Below are 22,370 nucleotides of genomic sequence, written 5' to 3'. Positions count from 1 at the left end.
ACGGACAGCGTCCTCTGGATACCCCAGTTTAGTTTATTTAGGAACATTTCAGGACACCGCCTGTATTCTTAGAACAGTTTCAACTTGCCTGCAAACAATACGGACAGTCATAGCGTCCTCAGGACACATCCATTTGTTTATTTACGAACATTTCAGGACATCACTTGTGTTCTTAGGACAGTTTCAGCTCGCTTGAGAAGAATACGGACAGGTCTACCGTCCTCAGAACACCCACATTTCATTTATTTGTGAACATCCTAGAACACATGAACAGTTTCAACTTGCCTACGAACAGTACGAACAGGTATAGCGTCCTCAGGACACCCCCATTTCGTTTATTTATGAAAATTTCAGGACACCCGTGTTGTTCGCGGTCAGAACGAACACAACAGGGGTGCATGCCACCTAAATAAATACAACATTTAACCCATCTCTTACTCCCCCACCCTCCCCAAACAGTCTTACACGCCAACACACTTTACTAAATAGTATTTTTCCACCAAGTTTCACTGCACTGTCCGCGAATTCAAGGTGGCGGGCATTTCTAAAAATCTGACGCACTTCACGCTCTTCACCATCCAATCACCGAAGACGTTGCATGTCCGTGGACATGACGCAAGCCGATTAGCCAATCAGGGCACTGTCTGCGGAGCGAACAGGGAAGTGTGTCTGCGGACCGAACATAGATATCACAAATTTTTTGTGACCTACATTTTGGTCATTTTAAAAGAAAACTACTGGATGGATTTTCACCAAATTTGCAAAAGCACACTTTCGGGACCAAGCCGCTGCTTCTGGTCCAAATGGTGATAATCCATTAAGCGTGAGCAAAGTTTTTTCCCCATTCAGTCTATGGGAAAAGAACAAGTTTTGGGACCCCCCTTATAACTTTGCCCCCCCTTGACCAAACCTCACCAAACCTTGCAACAAAAAAAATTCAGAGTGACCCATATACTTTTTTTGCAAAGTTTGGTGAGTATTCGTCCAGGGAGAGCGAAGTTATAAGCCACCCAAAAAGGGCTCTTCCTATGGAAACAGCAACTTAACCATAACACAGCTATATATATATCTAGCTATATATATATATATATATATATATATATATATATATATATATATATATATATATAGAGAGAGAGAGAGAGAGAGAGAGAGAGAGAGAGAGAGGTATGCATAAAACAGTATCAAAAAAATAAGCAGTGACTAGACCTCTAGGATACGATCTATGGAGCAGAATCTCATAAATGATTGCAAATGACAAAGTCCAGAGGATGCGCTTTTTACATTTTTAGTAGTTTGAGAAACGCACAGGGCACCTTATTCTCAAAGGTGACTTGTGCATTTCAGAGTGACTGGACAGCAGAGCAAAATATGTGCTGTAGCAAACATTGAGAAAGCCAATAAGTCTGGCTTGTGTGCACTGACATTTTTTTTTTCTACTGACTGTGCAATTATGTATTGATATTTCTGCTATGGGCAGACACCCCCAAAGCTAGCTGGTGTCTATTGCTGTTTCTAAAACAAGCGTTAGCCAGATGAACGTCTTTGTTGTCCAATTTTGTACCAGCAATACACAATCTTGATGGCACCACGCGTGTTGGTCATGTAGGCCGTCATATGAGCAATAGTACCTCACTTGGAGGGGTGTTCCATATATTGAATCTGCCTTCGGGTTCTATGATTGAATGTGGTGATTTTAGGACATCATTAATTGGTTGTTTCCTTTTCCCTTTCCTTGTGTATATATTGCATGTATATGCATGTATTGCATGCATATTGGATTTTCAATGAAGGGTCAGACTTGGACAAGAAATAGTCCCGGACACCAAAAAAAAAGTGGCCCACCCCTCGCTTCAAAAAAGTGGCCCACCACTCGCCTTACGACACTTGACCTCTGATGACATCAGCAGACGTGATGTCATTTGACCCCACCACAAAGTGACATCCCGGGAAGCGGAGAAACACGACCTTTCACCCCTTGACAAAACAGTGGCATCAAATAGCATTGTTCCTAAGTACACTGCGAAAAATATGGTCATGATTTCACTAATGTGATATACATTTCATACAAGAATGGATCACCATATGTTTCATTAATATCTGTTTGTATAGATCCATATTGTCAAATTACTGTGAATGCAAGCAGAGGTTCAAGGCCCAATGATAGTATGTTATTGTATAGCACTTACACTTAAGCTCTTTTCTATAGAACAAATATGCATACAATATCACCGAACCTGTGTTGGTACTCATTTATCGACTTAAGAAGGATGAAAGGCAGAGATGGCCTTGCTGGTATTCGAACCTGCAGATCACACACACATCGCAGCAGCGAGCACTCAACCCACTGAGCTATCATATCGGCTATAGTAAAATGAGCAATTATTCTGTAGTCGATACCATTAAACAGGTAACTGAGATTTAACAGCAGACCAGTTAAATTCATCTGCAGGTCTGGTGCAAAGTTGGCATCATGTCAAGCCTGCATGAATCTAATTTCAGGCTTCTGAGGTTGGCAAAATAGGGAAATCAGCGCACTCATAGGACATCCCATACTCTGAGCACTCACTACCTCATATATGTAAACAAACATCCTGAACAGCATGCCAGTGAGATGGGAAAGATAGACACATTACAACAAAGCATTCATTGTGGCACAATAAAGTTAATGGCCACTTGATGTAATATGGTCAAATATGTGTACACTGTACAGAAGCTTTTAGGCACAAGGATTTTGTCAAGTGACCAAGGACACCAAGCTGGAATGTCTTGTGAAGATCGTAATAGAGACAACGGCAGAAAAAAAAACATGCTATTACTGCAACTTGCGAAAGGCAAAATACATAGTCCAAAATGGATGCTTATTCTACTCTAAAATTGGTTGTTTATCACTAATAACACTAATACATATTTATCACTAATACAACAGCACAGCAACACCAGGGGGCACCGTGCCCACTGGAGTGGTGGCACTGTGACAGCCGCTGGCCTGGCGACTTCCCTGGCACCTCAACTTTGCATGCCGCAGCAGCATGTGAATGATGCGTGCATCATAATTTATGATGCACACATCATGCATGCAAATAAATCATCAAAGCAAGGTAACATGTGTTACCTTGCTTTGATGAATTATGCCGTTGCAGGAATTTTTTGTTTATTAAAAAAATATATAATTATTTTCCAAATAATTTTTTTCCAATTTCTTTTTTTTTAATGTCCATACTGGCCCCAGCATGGCCAAAATCCGGCCCCCACTCTCCAGGGACGATTTCGGCCCAGCCACGGGCCGAAATGCCGAGGGGCCAATCCAAACCTGTTTCATGGGCACCAATTGAATGGATTGCTGCTTTGAGTGATGATATGTTATGATATGGCATTTATAACGCGCATATACACAAGTATTTCAAGACGCAACGAGGCAAGTGAGGGGAAACAGAGGGAAGACAGACAGCAATCCTAGTAGGCCAGATGACATTGAGATTGCGCAAGTGCAGGGGCAAGGGGAACGGGGAAAATGCAGGGGGAAGGGGAAGGGGCAGTGCAGTACATAGGATAACAGTAAAATAAATAAAGACAATAAATGCAAGTGCGGCCAGTTGGCGGCAAGTACAAGGGTAGGAGCAGACATCAGGGGTCAAGTGCTAGTAGGGGCTGTAGTGATACAGAAAAAGTCCCCAAGTGCAAGGGTTGCCAGGGGGCAGTACAGGTGTGCAACTGGCGGGGAGGGAACCTGTGCCCGAGATCAGAGGGTAGCCAGGTAACCAGTGCAGTTTCAGATTCAGCCAGAAGATCAGCAGGGGAGAGAAGGAGTGAAAGCAGAAGCAAAAAGGAAGGTCTTGAGGTGTTTCCGGAACCGTAGATGGTTCTCCTCAAGTTTCAGAGAGGCAGGGAGGCTGTTCTAGAGGGAGGCCCCACCAGAAGAAAGAGGTCTACCACCAACTTGCTGCTTGGAGAAGTGACTGACCCTGAGGGAGTTGGAGGCAAATGAGTGAAGAGCTCGAGAGGGAAGATATTTAGGAAGAGAGAGTTGAAGGTATTGAGGTCACAGGCCCCAGAAGGCCTTGTGGACAATGCAGAGGGTTTTGAACTTAATCCTCACTGCCATTAGGAGCCAATGAAGAGATTTCACGCCTGGAGAGATACGATCCCTGGGCTTGACGCCAAGGACAAGTCTTGCAGTCCTGTTTTGGATGAGTTGCAGAGGGCGGAAAGTAGAGGCAGGCAGATTTAGAAATAAGCTGTTGCAGTAGTCCAGCCTAGCGAGAACCAGAGCTCTGGAGACAGTGAGCCTCTGGGGAAGGAGAAGAAAGGAAGAATACATCTGAGGAGGTGCAGCTGGTAGTGTGACTTCTTAGAGGCCTCAGAGATGTGAGGAGAGAAGAAAAGTGTGGAGTCGAAGATGACCCAGAGTTTTTAGCCTCAGAGGTGGTCGCAGGAAGAGGGCCAAGAGAGGCTGGCCAGAGAGTGACAGGAAAGGAGGGAGCAGGTGTGCCAAAGAGGAGAATCTCTGTCTTACTGGCATTAAGGCAGAGATCATTGGCGGCACACCACTCCTGGATGGCGGACAGTCAGAGATGAGGGAAGGAGAAGAGGTGGCAGAAGGGAGCCTGAAAATGAGTTGAGTGTCATCTGCATAGCACTGAAAGTTGGGGCAGAGAGCAGCAATGAGGTGGGCAAGAAGTGCTAGCTATTGGTTGAACAGCCAGGGAGAGAGGTTAGACCCCTGGGGAACACCACAGGTAGAGATAGAGGTAGAAGAGAGGAAGGACCCAACTTGCACCTGGGAGGGTCGATCGGAGAGGAAGGAGGTCAGCCAAGCCAGGTCCTGATTGGTGATACCCAGGTTATCACGGAGACGGTTGAGCAGGATGGCATGGTTGACCATGTCAAAGGCAGAAGAGAGATCAAGCAAGATGATGACACAGGGAGTGCTAGAATCAAGGTTGGAGAGCAGGTCTTCACGCGTGCTGAGGAGAGCAGTTTCCAAGCTTCTGCAAGCTCTTAAGACAGACTGATGATCATGGAGACAGCCAACAGATTCAGTGTGAAGATGAGCCCTGCATTTAAAGGTGATCCTATGTCTTGGTAGATTTTCTTATATTAGGCATATGCATGTCGAGCTATCTACTGTATGGTTTATGAACATGCTAAATATAAGCATGTCCAAGAATGACAATGATGTTATTGTGCACAATGTTGTTGTTTTTGCCTTTTTATGGAACAATTGCTTCTTATGGAAACATGTATATGTTTATTATTTTACTTTTTTGTGAGCTTTTATGGATTATGTTGTGCGAATATAGTGCATGATGCAGAACTATGTTGTGTGTGCCATTCTGTGAGACTCTGTGTGGAAAGAGGGGCTGCAGACGTGTAACAAGTGTGACATATGTTTGATAAGGAAGGGTAGGGGATTTTGTCATTGTTTCTTGGGATTACATTGTTTTCCTGAACTTAGCTAGTTTCCAGCCACTTCTAAAGTAATTTGCCTAAAATAATACATTTTGTTTACATGGGAAAGCTGGAAGATAGACATGTAACCAATATAGAACAATTTGGTCAGGTACCCACTAGACCATTTCTGGGTGTATGGTGGGCAGTGGGTCTTTTCCGTTCAAAACCCAGGAAATACCCAGTTTTATTGGAGTCTTATTCAGTTTTCTATTGCCCTTATTTATCAATGACTTAAAAGGTGCCCGCAGCAATACGCAGAATACTTTGTGGGACCCTCAAACTTCCCAACAAGTAGTCTATTGCCGAGGACATTTGTGAATTTGTAAGGAAAAGGGAATAGAGGTACTGTTTAGAGAGAGGATGGTATCTACTATCAGTATCATACTATTTGGGCAAAGAGCACACACTTCAGAGTGATAGTTTGAGTCAACCCTCGCAGAATACCAGCCTGTGGTGTATAGGTGAATGGGAGATCCCTTCAGCTCACACATTACAAGAAAGAATGCTTGGGCAGGAGAGGCTGCCATGGTCAAGATTCAATGGCATAAAATCAGCTCTCGCTGGAGATCAGATGCAAATCCAACATCCGGATCTTTCATCAATACATCAAATAGCTACTCTATACCTAACTTGTGGTGTTTCGTAGGTTCCTTCTGGATAGATTTGGAGTGTGATTGGCCTCCTAATGGTTGAGTTCACGTAAGTGCGCTATTCAAACACGTTTAATCATTCGCTCATGAAGCATGTTGGATCAAACCTTGGTCTCAGCTGGGAAACGCTCCTCTGTCCAGTGTACGAGTTGCCCCTACTGCAGAAGAACGCACTCGTAGACAATGCTGCCTTTGCTAAAATGTATCCAGCAGTTCCATTGAGATCAGCCCATGAGGCACATTTAGTAGGAATTGCTTGATGGGCACAAATGCATGATCAGGTCAATCTAATTCTCAAACTCCTTTTTATGTATGGTCATTTGACGAGTCAGTCTAGTAAGAGAGCCAAGCAAGTTTGGTTCTTGCACCAGATGTTTGTGAGTCACTTGCAGGACACAAAATTCCGTGTCCTTCTTCCAAGGTCGATAAAGGAAGTACCATTCTATTGGGTAGCAGTAGCTTCCACTATTAAAGCACTTAGAAGAAGACATCCGGCATGAATGTCTAAAATAACAATGGATGTCATTATTTCTTAGAATCCATTGTCTGTCTGGTTGGCAATTGCTTTGAAAATTATTTGAAAATTATTTTAAGAATCTATGGCACATGCTGTTCCTAAGATGAAAACATTGCTTTTTTCTAGGTCATTGGCTCTTCAAAGGTGGTGTCTTTAAGAGATGGAACAAACTCCAGCAGAGGTAAGAAGCATGAAGCCCCTTATCAGGCATCCTGATAAGCAGTGCAATATGGGAGAGTTGAGGCTCTAAAGGTCACCAAATAGGGGAATGAATATGGGGTTATCATATCAGATGATCTCATAAATGGTGAAAAGTGTGTAAAGGCACTGTGGAGAGCAGCTTGGATGTTGGCGTGCAGGAGGAGTTGTACGCAACTGGCATAGAACAGGTGGATTTATTTTTTTGTTGCCTTGCAGGTATACCATTTGGTACCATGTTACTCGTACTGGTATTCAATCATATTTAAACTATACACTAGTTCAGAACATTTCATCGCTCAACATGTCCCTTGTGAGACTTCCTTGTATCCTTGTGCCAACACATGTTTCACTTTTCATACGCTTTCTTTTCAGGTAAAATTGCTGTACATACATCATACGCCAGTTTGCTAAGCAAGATCACAGGGTGTATGATCCATGCTGGGGTGAAGGGGCATCTTCAAGGAATAAACCTAGTCATTCCCATCCTTTTGATTCAGCAGTACAGTCTAAAAAAGAGAACTCAGATGATCCCTTTTTTATTTGAACCCCTCGGAACTCAGATGATCCCTTCGACATTTAAACCCCTCTGAGCACATGCTTCGGGTTTGGAGTCAAGGGAAGACATACAACGTTTGGTTGTTGGTTAATAACATTGGAACTGATCCAGCCTCCACTCAAGCCAATATCATTTTACAGGACGTTTGGAAGGCCCAATTCTCTGAAATGTACACTCCTCTGCAAATACTGGAGCATCCATTAACTCTTGAAAACAATTCCCCTTGGTATATAGAATTTGGCTGTATGCAAACCCTTGAGAGCTTCGAGCCCAGACAGACTCTCAAAGATACTCCTAAAGGCAATCCAGAGCTAAGAGCCTCTATTCTCCTTTCCTTGTTTAAGAATTTGCTTAAAACGTGTCTGATTCCAACCGTGTTGAAATTATCCCATATAGTCCATCTATATAAAAAGGGAGCCTGGCAGGACCCTTCCAACAATCAGCCGGTAGCCCTTTTTGGTGCTCCTAGTAAGTGTCACTGCCCACAGTTCCTTTCCCTGGGATCACCTCACCTGGATCTTCACTGTGGCTGAGTACCTTCTGTCTTCTTCTCCGGTCCTTCAGGGGTTTCTCCTCTTCGTCTTCCTTCTTTAGAGATCCTTTCCCCTTCTTACGTTCAAAGAGATAGGGGCAGTCTCCTCCCGAGGCCACCTTAACCGTTGATGGCACAAAACAGTCAAGTGAACCCTGGGGAGCCCACTCCTTCAAAACAGGGAAAAAGCCTAAAAGGCAGAAAAAACCCTGTGTACCTGCAGATGATGATGGCCCGGTGGATTTGAAGGCCCAGAGGCTGGTATGGTCTTGCAACAACTATCTTGTTTGTAACTCCAATGGATGGCGGCACTGTTTCTGGGCATTCCTTGGGAGGAATGAAGGAGCCCGGGAAGGAGAGGCACAGGGTGAAGCCACTGAAGAGGGCTTCAGCAATACCGACGGAAGTGTCTAAGGAAGGACGAAGGTAAGATACCACAAGAACAAACAGGGTAAACAAAGGAAAGCTCTACCGGAGAACAGGTAAGATCAAGGAGAGCGAGAAGTCAGAGCGAGAGAGAGAGCGCAAGAGAGTATGAGCGAGAGAGAGAGAGCGAGAACGGAGATGAAGTGAAAGTGACCCCGAGCGGGTGGGAGCCGGCAAGTCGGAACCCAGCCGCCGGGAGAGATGGGTCTGCGGCAGCGCGAGGCTGACCACAGAAACAGAGCAAACCAAAGCCGGGGAAAGTAGACTGAATAGAATAGAAAGAAAGGCGAGGGAGGAGAACAGATACCCGGAGAGAAGGCTAAGAGCAGCAGGTTAAACAGGGGAGCAAAAGGGGAATTGCCGAGAAAGGGGAAAACAAGGAAGGCACTGGAGAGGGACAAAACGAAAGTCAGCGAAAGCGAGTTGAAACGCGACTCGCAGGGGGCGTGGCTTCCTTAAATGCCTGCAGCAAAACAAAGGCTGGACCGCTAGCAGACAAGCCGTAGAGACCTAATAGCGCCTCCATCTTGCCCATAGCTTCCATGGTCGCAGCGGTGTGACAGTATGCCCTCTCCTCATCCCTTCTCCTCCGGGTTTCCCTGGGTGAAGGCGATGGAACAGTCTTAGCAGACGTGGGGCGTGAATGTTACGTCTGGGTTCCCAAGATCGTTCTGCAGCAGAATACCCTTTCCAATGGACCAAATACTGTACGGTGCCATGTCTGTAACGGGAATCCAACAGCCTCTCCACTTCATATTCTTCAGGGTCAGGATCCTCGATCCTTGAGGAGGAGAGTCTACGACGACTCATGGGATCGGGATGATAAGTTTTCAGGAGAGAGGTATGACATACAGGGTGAATCTTCTTCAAACTATGTGGCAGTCGTAAACGAAAGGCGACAGGATTCACCTGAGACAAAATAGGGAATGGACCTATGAAACGGGCCGAGAATTTTCCTGGGTGAATCCAACTTGGGAGATATTTGGTTGATAACCACACCTTGGTTCCTACTGTCCACCTGGGATTAGGTGATCTCTTCTTATCGGCGTATTTCTTGTAGCGGATCCTACTAGCCTCCAACTTCTGTACCGCCTCCTTTTGGATGGAACGAAGATCATGAAGGCGTTGATCAACCGAGGGCACAGTTGTAGGAGGTACCCCAAAAAGAGGTATGTGTCTCGGATGATACCCGTAGGTAAAGAAGAAGGGACTAAATCCTGTAGTGGAATGTTGGGTATTGTTGTAGGTGAATTCAGCCAATGCTTATAGGACTGCCACATGTCCTGTTCCTGATGGCAGAAACAGCGGAGATATTGTTCGAAGGTGGCATTTAAACGTTCTGTTTGGCCGTTGCTCTGGGGATGGTAACCAGAAGATAAAGCTCTCTTTATCCCCAAAGAGCTACATAACGCCGACCAAAAACGTGAGGTGAATTGGGCCCCCCTATCAGACACAATGGTCCGGGGCAGGCCATGTAATCTCACCACATCTCTCAGGAATACTTCAGCCGCAGCAGGAGCAGAAGGCAGGCCAGGCAAGGGAGAGAAATGTGCCATCTTGCTCAGGGTGTCTACAGTCACCATGATAGCTGTGTACCCCCTAGAGGGGGGAAGATCTACAATAAAATCAATAGAAATATGTTCCCATGGCTGTGATGGTAGAGGTTCTTGTTGGAGCAGGCCTAATGGTCGGTGAGTGGTATGCTTGTTGGCTGCACATACTGGACAACCCGTCACGTATGCCTTAATGTCTTTTATCATTCTCGGCCACCAAAAATATCTAGAAGCCAAATGTAGGGTTGCCCCTTGGCCCTTATGCCCAGCCGAAGGAAGGTCGTGGCACCAATACAAGGCTTGAGTTTGGAGTTCCTTAGATGGTAGGTACAGTGCGCCCTGATGAAAGTACAACATTCCCCTCCTTACCAGGAGTGGTTGGTACTCCGATGACACTTCGGAATGACTGGTGGCAAGCTCTACTTCTTGCAAGAAGGAGCTAATCATTCCCAGGATTCTCTTGCCCGCAAGTATTTCATCCTGGCCCTGATTCTCTTGGTACTCCAGACTCCGGGAAAGAGCATCCGCTAAGGCATTGTCCTTTCCGGGAAGGTATGTTATTTCAAAGTCAAATTGGGGAAAAAAATAGGCCCATCGAGCATGTCGGGAGTTACGACACTCCATCTGCTGCAAAACCTTCAGATTCCGGTGGTCTGTACGGACCAGAAAGGATGGGCAGCTCCCTGTAATAAATGTCTCCATTCAATGCATTCCTGGCGGATCGCCAGTAGCTCTCGTTACAATACTGAGTAATTCCTTTCAATAGGTGTAAGCGACCTGGAATAATATGCAACCGGATGTTCCACTCCATCCTTGCCAGTCTGTAGGAGGGTGGCTCCAATTGCCCCTCCGGAGGCGTCCGTCTCTACCACAAAGGGGAGAGATTGGTTAGGTTGCACTAGAATGGGAGCTGTCGTGAAGGTCTTATTGAGTAACTGGAAGGCTTGATCGGCATCCTTATCCCATTCAAACTTCTGACCCTTCTTAAGAAGACGAGTGATGGGCAAAACAATGTCAGAGAAATTAGGGATGAATCGTCTATAAAAGTTGGATATACCCAGAAACCTCTGTATCTCCTTGGGACTCTTTGGAGTAGGCCATCTAAGGACTGCCCTTACCTATTCGGGATCCATCTGCACCCCCTCCTTTGAGAGGATGAACCCTAAATATGACACTGAGGCAGCTTCGAAGACGCACTTCTCTGGCTTAACCAGGAGCTGATTTTCCCTTAACCTTTGGAGGACCTGAGTGACATGCCTTAGATGTTCTGAAAGGGAAGAAGAAAAGACCAAAATATCGTCCAGATAGACCACTACTGAGGCATATAACAAGTCCGAGAAGATCTTATCAACGAAACGCTGGAATACGGCGGGGGCATTCACCAGACCAAAGGGCATGACTCTATATTCAAAATGTCCCAGAGGAGTCCGAAAGGCGGTCTTCCACTCATCCCCCTTCTTTATTCTCAGCAAGTGGTAGGCTCCCCGAAGATCTAGCTTGGTGAAGATAGAAGCTCCTTCTACAGCTTCAAGTACCTCCTTTATAAGGGGCTTGGGTAGCTATCTCGAATAGTCAAGCTGTTCAATCCTCAGTAATCTATACACGGCCTGAGTTCTGCGGTACCCTTCTTGGGAATGAAGAACATTGAGGCCCCTGCTGGAGAATGAGATTCTTGGATCAAGCCATTTTGTAGATTAGCATCTAGATATTCCTTCAGTGCCCTTCTTTCTGGTAGGGACATAGGATACATGCGCCCAAAAGGAACCGATGCTTCAGGCTTCAGATCGATGGCACAGTCCTCTGCTTGATGTGGGGGTAAAGTACGGGGTAGTTTATCTTCAAACATCTCGGCGTACTGCTGGTAATACGGAGGAATCGTCTGAACCACAGCCGAGGAGGTTGGAATTGCGACTCCCTTCCCCTCAAAAGGAGATGCCTGGGTTAGACACGAAGCCGAGCAATACGGCGACAGAAAACATACAGTGTTAGCAGACCAGTCAATCCTGGGATTATGTTTGCGTAGCCAGGGTATGCCCAGGATGACTGGGAAGTGGGCAGCTGTAATTACATCAAAGGTGATCTGTTCTTGGTGCTGAAACAAAGACATGGTGGCTGGACCTGTCTCCTTGATGATGGGTCCAGATGAGAGAGGGGCTCCGTCTACACCCTCTACTGGCAAAGGACAGTCCTTTTGATGTAGGGGAATAGCTTGTTCTTGCGCCCACTGAATATCAATAAAGTTTCCTGCAGCACCGCAATCCAACATAGCCAAGGTTTCTAGTGAAGCGAGAGATTCAAAAGTAAGATGAACCGTAAATAGCATAAGTCTATGGTCCTCTCCCGACTCGTCCTGTTGCCTAGAATTGCAGGGATTGTTCAGCACAGCCCGGTTCCTTTCCCTGCTCAAGACCGGGGAGATGCGTTTCCCGAGCGTCTCGGGGGTACCTCGGGGCATCTCCGAAGCAGATGCTTTGAGGATCCGCAGTACATGAAAAGACCTTGGTCTCTGCGTCTCTTCCGTTCCTCGAGAGTCAACGGACCTCTAGTTGTTCCTATTTGCATAGGCTCTTCTGTCTGTGGTCTGGTAGGGGGATTTGCTGTGGGGATTCCTACAGACGGATGAGGTCTGAACCTCCTTCTTTCTAACCTTCGCTCCTGCAATCTGTATTCCAACTGCAGAGACATCGTGACCAAATCTTGGAAGGAAGCAGGACGTGCCATCCGAGCAAGCTCGTCCTTGAGTTCATCATGTAAGCCTCGTCGGAAGAGGGTCTGCTGTACTGAATCCGGCCACCCCGCCTCCGTAGCCAATTTCATAAATGTGGAAGCATAAGTCTGGACATCTTGGTTTCCTTGACGGAGGTCTAGAAGGGCTTCATAGGATGAATATTGAACCTCTGGTCTTTCAAATCTGACACGCATTAATTGAGTGAACTGAGTGTAGTCATTTACAGCAGGGTTTGCCTGAGCTATCAGTGGAGTAGCCCAGGCCAAGGCATTGCCCACAAGGTTGGAGACCAGAAAGCCGACCTTGGCTCTGTCGAGCTCATAAGCCTTAGGTCGGAACGTAAAGTATATCATACAGGCATCCAAAAATTCTTTCAAGAGTTGAGGACTGCCATCATATTTCCCAAAGGAGAACGTCAGGGGAGGTAAGTCGCCTCGGAAATCCTCTCGAGCCGCTAATTGTTGGCGTAAGTTGATATTCTCTGTTCGGAGGTTCTGAACCTCTGCCTGGAGGCCTTGAATCGCTGTCACCATCTCCTGGTATTGCTCCAAGGAGGCCATAGTAGTTGGGTGGCGTTGCAAACTGTCACTGCCCACAGTTCCTTTCCCTGGGATCACCTCACCTGGATCTTCACTGTGGCTGAGTACCTTCTGTCTTCTTCTCCGGTCCTTCGGGGGTTTCTCCTCTTCGTCTTCCTTCTTTAGAGATCCTTTCCCCTTCTTACGTTCAAAGAGATAGGGGCAGTCTCCTCCCGAGGCCACCTTGACCGTTGATGGCACAAAACAGTCAAGTGAACCCTGGGGAGCCCGCTCCTTCAAAACAGGGAAAAAGCCTAAAAGGCAGAAAAAACCCTGTGTAGCTGCAGATGATGATGGCCGGGTGGATTTGAAGGCCCAGAGGCTGGTATGGTCTTGCATCAACGATCTTGTTTGTAACTCCAATGGATGGCGGCACTGTTTCTGGGCATTCCTTGGGAGGAATGAAGGAGCCCGGGAAGGAGAGGCAGAGGGTGAAGCCACTGAAGAGGGCTTCAGCAATACCAACGGAAGCGTCCAAGGAAGGACGAAGGTAAGATATCACAAGAACAAACAGGGTAAACAAAGGAAAGCTCTACCGGAGAACAGGTAAGATCAAGGAGAGCGAGAAGTCAGAGCGAGAGAGAGAGTGCGCGAGAGAGTATGAGCGAGAGAGAGAGAGAGAGAGCGAGAACGGAGATGAAGTGAAAGTGACCCCGAGCGGGTGGGAGCCGGCAAGTCGGAACCCAGCCGCCGGGAGAGACGGGTCTGCAGCAGCGCGAGGCTGACCACAGAAACAGAGCAAACCAAAGCCGGGGAAAGTAGACTGAATAGAATAGAAAGAAAGGCGAGGGTGGAGAACAGATACCCGGCGAGAAGGCTAAGAGCAGCAGGGAAAACAGGGGAGCAAAAGGGGAATTGCCGAGAAAGGGGAAAACAAGGAAGGCACTGGAGAGGGACAAAACTAAAGTCAGCGAAAGCGAGTTGCAACGCGAATCGCAACGGGCGTGGCTTCCTTAAATGCCTGCAGCAAAACAAAGGCTGGACCGCTAGCAGACAAGCCGTAGAGACCTAATAGCGCCTCCATCTTGCCCATAGCTTCCATGGTCGCAGCGGTGGGACAGTAAGATCTTTTTTACTTTATTATTAAAGGGTATGGAGAGGTGGGCCATTCAAGTGAACATCCACAGCATTCACCAATCAGAGTTCAGAAAGCATATATGACTTCTTAAAATTGAATTTTGTTACATGTGTTTCAAGAACATGCCCAGGCACAACAGTACCCTATATTTCTCATTTCTGTTGATCTCTCTATTGATTTCAATAGAGTGAGCAGAGGCATCTTGTGGGAAAAGCTATTGAGTTGGGCCTGACCAGTTCAACTAGTCAACATTCTTAGACATCTTAATGCCGAAACCCAAATTCAATTGAGGTTGGATGGGGACGGGCGTTTAACAAATCCGATTACCACCGACTGTGGGCTACAAGAGGCACCCACCCTCTTCAATCTCTTCATAGCTGATTGGAAAAATGTTTTTTTTTTACTCTATGATTTTTCCCCTGCGTCTTAGTTCTCATGCTTTTCAGTATATGCTCTTTGCAGATGATACTATTTAACTTGGGAGGACCCTGATAGGGCCACTGAGTATTTTTTTGAGGACCCTAGATTTGGAGATTAATATTCCTAAAATATAAATCCTGATTTGTAATCATAAAAAATCGAAAACCATGGCATTTCAATGGTATACTCATCATTCACAATTAGAGGTAGTAGAATCTTGGAAATACTTCAGCTCCTTGTTTAAGCATAAGCACTTGGTTCTAAATGCTTATAAGGATATTCAGGCTGCCTCCTGGGCTCACTCTGCCCAATTGCAAAAAATGGAAAGATCATTTGGGCACTACTGTACTTTACAATTGTCAAGATATTATAAAGCTAAGATTACACCTTGGTTATTATACGGAGCAGAATTTACAAATAATGACATCCACTGGTCTCTGGTTGAGGGCAATTTGTGGCAACCCACTTTACACCTACCCAATGGAGTCCCCATATCGATGATAAGACAGGAATTGGGTGTCAGCTCTCTACAAAAAATGGTTGAATGGAAAGGTTAACCCTATTTGTTAAAATCGTGGGCTCTCCACACAGTCATTATTCATTAAATTGAAAGTGGAGAAATCTTTCATGTATAATTCTGACCAACTGGGTGATGTCTAATGAACATCTCCTGCCAGTTCTAAATGTCGACAAAAGGGACCTAGTCCTTAATCCCAATTCAGTTAAAAACAAATTACAGGTATGTGACTAGATATGCATGAGAGATTGTGCTACTAACTACACATTGTTGTAAGTACTCCACTGGAGAGCACAGGGGTATAAATCAGCTAGAAAAATATTTATTCAAGTTCCGTGATCGATATGGGTGGCAAACCTTCATGAGGCAAAGATAATCTCTAGCCATCGAATGAAGTGATTGGGGTCAGACATAATATTCCCGGGGACCGTCATTTATGTAGGATTTGTCATTATCTGAACACAATCCAGACACTAGATCATCTTTTTATTTCCTGTCCTAGGTTACAGCGTCAGCGAGAATTGAACGTTGCATTCTTCGTTCACAATACCTTCATATTAACTAGCTCCTGTTTTTGGAACAGAATTTTAACAGGGAATTCTACCTCTCTGACCATTGCTGCCTTACACTTTATTTCAAATGATTTAGGTAGAACATGGAATAGAAGTTTATTAGGGAGACAATATTCCCTTTTTATTGTTGATTTTGTTGCTTTTGTATGTATATATCTAGATGATTTGTGTGTAGTAGGTGAAAAAACTACTAATTTTACATTTGAATGTATGGATATCGTTTAGCTTTTAACTTTTGAGCTATTGAGGACATTATATTTATGTAAGTTAACGTTTAAAAATGATTGTTTTTGTTTTTCTCTTTTGTTTTTTCATTCTTCTTGTTTTAATATTTCTTGATTGCTTAATTTGAGAAAGGTTTTCGTTGTATAACCATATCAAAAATCATTTGAAATACCTTCTAACCTCTGGTAAATCACATACACGTGTACAAATAGAACAGACAAGTACAAAACAAACAAGGGGAAAAAAGGGGAATAGTCAATTACAAAACCGGAAAAAAGAATGAAATTCTCAATAAGAATTACCATATCAATTTGTCACAACTACTGGTTTCACATACTATAACACATTGTTAGCCATGGATTAAATAACTGCTGCAAATGCCAGTGCCTGAAGTGATTAATGATTGTGCAAGATCCCATATTTAAACCTGAATTCAGTCCTCTAGTAGAGCTAATAGCGGGTTGGCCTGGAGGCTGATATGGTGACTCATATAGAATGCATGCTAATAACAGTAAACCCGTCCTAAAGGCGTTTGAAAATAGCAAGTGCATGCAGTTTGCTTACGAAGTGATAGACCTCCTATTTTACTGAACTCTCACATGCGTGTCTCACTGTTAGGGCCTCGAAATCTATAAATTGCCCAGTGCGTGGTATGTACAAATAGTTTAAAAACATTATATCAACAAACACTGGCAATGCCAACAGTTTTTGCTAGTGTGTAGGCATGAGAAAGGCATTTGCCAGGCACTGCCGTAGCAGCTGAAAAATGGTCTGAGTACCTGGGCATATAATAGCAGTGCCTGGCAAATGCCTGATAGTTATACACAAGCCCAAACTGCTAGCTTGTTTTTATTACGACTCCAGTGAAGGCAGGCATTGTGCATGTAAATCGAGTGGCTGAGTGGTTAAGACATTTTGTTGACACCCCTAGCACGCTTACAGCTCCAATTAAGTCATTAACTCTCAGAAGACAGTTTTGAAAAAACACTGACAGTCACTTTCAGTGCATAGTTTGATGGTAAGGCTTGATTAAAGCGAGCTCAGTTCGTATGAGGAGGTGTTTTGAGTGGGGAGGGGCAGGTACCGAGCGGAAAAGGCCGTAGGGATGAGCATGGCCCTGGGCAGTCAATGAGTGGACAAACAACCAAACAACACCGGCAAGCGTTGTGTCCCTCCTCACATGTAATTTCTCCCTTATCTGTACTGTAATGCAATAATTTCGGCTTACATGTGATGCAAAAGCACTACCTAATAGCCCAAACTAAAAATGGGAAAGGATAATACCAATGGGGGGGTCATTACGAGGTTGGAGGTAAGGGATTACCGGCACTGGTAAGGGTGCCGATGCCGGTAATCCCTTACCTCCGTATTCCGAGTTCCCTTTGCGGGTCCTTCCTTACCTCCTGCTTTTAGCAGGAGTTAAGTACGGGACCCGCAAAGGTACCTCGGAGGTAATTACGGTACCGTAATTTACGGTGCCGTAATTACCTCCTTCCCCATTCCCATTAAGCCCTATGGGGCAGAAATGGGAATGGGGAAGGGCAAAAGGTGAATGGGGAATTACCTGTCCCTCCAACCCTGGAATGGACCGGTAATTACTCCATTCACCATGCCGGATTTGGGACAGTTTCGGAGGCAACCATGGAGCTAATTACTCCATGGTTAGCTCCAAACCCGGAATGAGTCTTGTATTAATACATAGAACAGTATATTTGGATGCTACCTAGCCTGTGTGCTGAACTGTTAATTTCTCAACTATAGCAATGAATTGGTTACTTGCCCATCTCCTTCTATTGATGAGTGTGTGCTTTGTTTGATCTTTGCTCTGCAGTTATAACAAAATCCATACGAGCACTCAATATGTATGCCAACTTAGTGTAATGAACTAGTTTTGTGGTGATGTGGTGTCATAAGTAATTATAATGTCATCTAATAAATATCCTCGTCTTATATAATGACTTGGTAAAAGTTCAACTGGAATTTAGAGTGAGAAGCCTTATGTTAGTAAGACTGCCTTGCATATGCTTATGTTTTGTATACCATCTGGTCACCCCATCACCTATTCCTAATAGTAGCTTCATATTGCAAAACCGGAGTCCGTCCAAGGCTGTTGAACTCCCCTCCAATGCCATAGCTGTACATCGTGTATGCTTCCACTATTCCTAGTGTTATCGGCGACGAGACGCCATCTTGGAATTATTGTTCCTTTATACTGCGTCAAGTCACATGTCTATTGCTGATGCTAGCACACTATGTTTAAATACTGCTGGATACCCTAGACTGAATTCTATAACAACGTTCAATGTTACCTATTGCGGTATCCTGTCATCTGTCCAGCTGAGTCACTTTATGTGTAATCTTTTCATCTACTCCCCTGGCACTTCTCCCCTTCTCTTTCCCCTGCGCTTGCACGATCTCAATGTCACTGGAAAGATCAGTCTTGTTCACTCTTGTTCCGCTCCCTCGCCTCATCGCGCATGGAAACACTTGTGTATAGTCGTGATATAAATAAAATATATCATATCACAGAGAATATGTGATAATAAAATTCATGCTTAATAACAGCGTCTTGAGGTCATCTTCAAAATTGGTTACATTGTGCGAGGCAAAGTGACCTGCCTCCTGAGTGTGGCGAGGGAGCCATATTGAAGGGTTACAACTTACGACTCTGAAGAAGGTCAATTCCTGTGTGCGAAACATATGTCGGCTCAGCAGCGCACCTTTTTTTTAATTGTTAGTGTTAAAATGGTTCTATGGTGCAAGTAATGCTAAATTGCATCAAAAAACGTTCAAGGATTCTCCAGTTATTTTGTTTCACTCTATGTTACACCACTAACAGCATGATGTACCCTTCATAATCTATACTGCTGCGCAGTGGATGTTTGCTGGCCCAATACACGAGAGTCAAAGATGTGTCTTTAGTAAACATGTTCAGAGCTCGTTTCCAGCCTCACAGCCTGTGGCCATCTAAAAGTGGACATATCCTACCTCTTGACATCAAACCTTTGGCAACCACGACCACTCCACCTGCCGCACTGGATGCGCATTGGTTGGGTTATGCATTCCAGCCGATGAAGCGTAAACAGATCCAGACCCAGTCTTTGCATCGCTGAATCAATCCAGTGGCAAAGTATTGAAAAGCACATTCAGTGCTGGTGTAATGAGCTAAACATTGCTTCTGGCTACAACGTAATCATCCATGGTCTCACCCATTGCCTATTGCTCTACCAGAACATTGCCCTTGTGAGCAATCTGTAGTGGACGGTTGTTGGTGTGGGTCACCATCTGTCCTCAACTGTGCAGTCATAGTATAAAGATCGGACGAGAGAAAGGTCCGCTTAATTAGGTCATTTACGGGTGGGAATTAAGATATATAGTCTAAAGGTTGCATCAACAAACCTGCGCCTACCCAATAAAGACAGCTCAGTGCCACAACCATGTTATTTCTTTTTACCATTTATACATTTTTCAAATATGCTGTCTATCTCCTTAGTGATAACATGCCCAAAGCAGAATGCCAGCACTGGTGCCTTCTCCTGCTGGCCTGATTGGCACCTTGCTGAGCGAGTTGCTCCCTGAAAATCACAGGGCCATCACATGAGGACAGGACACTGGGGCCTTCAGGTATCCGAAATCTGATTAGGCCTTCAGATTGCTAACAAGCAGCCCCAAGGGGTGACAGTCAGAATTGGGTGCCTTTTAGCAGAATGTGAGGGTACGTGTGGGCGCGCCCGCACGTGTGCGCTCTCGTGTGCTTGTGTGTGATCCTTTATGCCACCTTCACTGCTCAGGCAATGTGTTGAGACCAGTGACATTGGGCATCACCTTCCACAAAGAGGATGTGAAGACGGCCTATATGATAAAAATGCTTCTTTTTATTTAAGCAAAAGGATAGGAACATAGGAACAAATAGTGTTTGAATTATACGGGCCTATTGTGATATACAATAGCTTAACTTCCCAAAATAATATGAGTCAGGAATGTCAAGTAGAATTGTGCTCCTATACAAATCACCCAACCAGCCAACACTCTCACCTTCCGAGCATCTGACTCAACAAATGCTTACTTACTCTACAACTCAATATACGGCTACAACAAATACCCTGGCGCACCACAACTCACTGAAACTGTTGCACCCCTCTTACACACTGACAAAAGATACCCAGTGCCCACAGATCCCCCTAACCCTGTCCTCTCAGGCCACCCATCTGCGGAAGTCAAAAATCCCATAGAGAACTCACCCGCATCAATGCCAGTTCCTCCTGGTTCTACCAACGCTAACAGTTGAGCACAGCGCCAGGTCTTCTCCTGCTAACCCCCCAACCAGTGCTCATGTCTAGGGTACACGCGGTTGGACGGAGTCCCCGACTTTCTTTCAAAAGTCCCCCACATTTTCCCAGGGGCCACCTTGATATGCTAATTTCTGGTGACACCACATTCAATTGGTATGTTAATGAGTCCCCCCACTTGCTTTTTTAGGACTTGTCCCCCACCTCCCTCCTCCTCTTTCAGGTCAACGTGAGCACCGGGAGATCATGAAAATGGCACCGGTGCACGGTACAAACCCAAATAACATAACATCAAAAAACTTTTACTCCCAACTTTGAAAACAAGGGAATAACATACTGTTAGCTCATGTTGTTATCTGCAGCCCTGAGTGGGATATTTAGCAATGACAACATGTTCATTCTTTTATGGTGAGCAGTAAAGTGATCTACAGCTGGATGGGCTAGTGAGCACTATGGGACTGCTCCATGATAGGTTGGCAGCGGGGTTTAAAAGTTCCACTGCATTGCAGAACTAGGAGCAACACTCCCATCACGTGCTTAATTTGTGGGGGTGTTTGCAGCCCCGGCACTTATTGGCTCAGACTGAGATTGACTATGAAGTAGTGATAGCAAGAGCATCCATCAACCCCAATGAGCAAATTTGAGCTGTAGTTTAACCCCCATTGTGGGGAGCACCTGTGGGTGATGGCAGCAATGGTGGAGAACTTCCCGACCACCGTGTCACAAGTGTGCAAACAAATATTTGGGCACTGGCACTTACTTTCTTACAAATTAAGCACTGCTTTCATGTGAAAAGTACCAATAATTACAGGACAGTGCAGCCACTTAGGGTGCCACCAGCTGAGGTGTTAGAAGCCCCTACAACTTTTCTGGGTTTTCTAATTGAATGAGGCGAAACTCGTGACATATACTTTGCTTGACATATGCATTTCAAATAGTCGCTCCCTGTTATATCTGTGGGTCCCTTGCTCCCGTGGTATTAATTTCTCGGGGGAAAAGCTACAGTTCACATCCTCCAATTGGTGATGAAGTGCGGTTTACATACAGATAAACACAGCCCCAACTTTTCATCTTATCAAAGCGAGGGGCAGCACATGCATAAAGAGTTGCACACATTCTCAGTTGGGCAGCCTGCTCTTCCCTGTGGTGTCAGTAAATAATGGAGAGTTGCCGTATTTTAAGAGAGGCTACGGAAACCGTGGAGGTCAAACTTGTCAGAACACTTCCTGAGCATATGTCCTTACTAGATAGCTTTGAGGCGCAATGAAACATGGGGTCCCTGGCGTTACTCTGACTGCATCGTTTGGCTGTACAGTCTACACGCTCATATGATAAAAGCCACATTAAAGCCGAGTGTGCATATTTAAATCGCCAATGTCACAGTATTACAAAGAAAGTTTTAAAAAAGAGCGGCGGTTCACCTAAAATAGTTGCTGGCCGCCGCCAGCACCACGCGGTGGCACCGGAACTCCTTGCTGTCCACGCGCAGCACCACGTCGGTGAGCGAGTTCTCCAACCGGAGGTTCTCCAGGCCGTTCTGAAGAAGCAGCGAGAGGCCCGTGTCGTCAAACGTCAGCCTCTCCCCGCCCGAGCTCTCCAAGACATCCTCAATCTTCTGGGGGCACTCCTGCGTCACGGACGCCGGGGGCTCCTCGCAACTTTTCTCCACCGCGTCCCCCATGTGGAATGGCCTGGAGATGTGGCCGCTCTGTGTGTGTGTGTGTGTGGCCTCCAGTGGAAACGCTCACTGGTTTCTGTTGGGTTGCATTGCAGAAGTGATGCGAGTTTCCTGTTCCTGACACTCAAACTTATCTGCGGCTATCACAGGCAAAACAGGAAACCTTGCGCCTTCTCGCGCGGTAGCCGAAAACACAACAGCGGGTTTCCAGTGGAGTTTAGTCAGCTCTGTGTGTGTTTGGGGGGAACTCAAGATGCCTGTGTTCGAAAGATTAAGCTTGAGGAAAGGAAGCCCTGCCCTGTATGGCCGTGCTCCTTGCGTTTAAGAGATTGCCCCTTGATGGCCAATGAATTGCGAAATCGTCAGGTGCCTATTGGCGTCCACCAAACCTGCTTC

The 22,370-nt window shown here is 45.5% G+C and overlaps 1 protein-coding gene across 1 annotated transcript in view; it reads right to left on the bottom strand.

The window, feature by feature from the left end:
* The window catches only part of KLHL6 (kelch like family member 6), a 665,920-nt gene extending 643,814 nt beyond the window's left edge, over nt 1-22,106 (bottom strand). Inside the window, exon 1 of the mRNA XM_069617837.1 lies at nt 21,718-22,106. Coding sequence (XP_069473938.1) covers nt 21,718-21,977 — 260 coding nt within the window. The 5' untranslated portion in view covers nt 21,978-22,106. The remainder of the gene's footprint in view (nt 1-21,717) is intronic.
* Nucleotides 22,107-22,370: the final 264 nt, after the last annotated feature.

Source organism: Ambystoma mexicanum, chromosome 10, assembly GCF_040938575.1.
Source record: "Ambystoma mexicanum isolate Mex_15411 chromosome 10, UKY_AmexF1_1, whole genome shotgun sequence".
NCBI lineage: Eukaryota > Metazoa > Chordata > Amphibia > Caudata > Ambystomatidae > Ambystoma > Ambystoma mexicanum.
The sequence above is the reverse complement of the archived record's forward strand: the minus strand, read 5'-3'. Positions and strand labels throughout refer to the sequence as shown.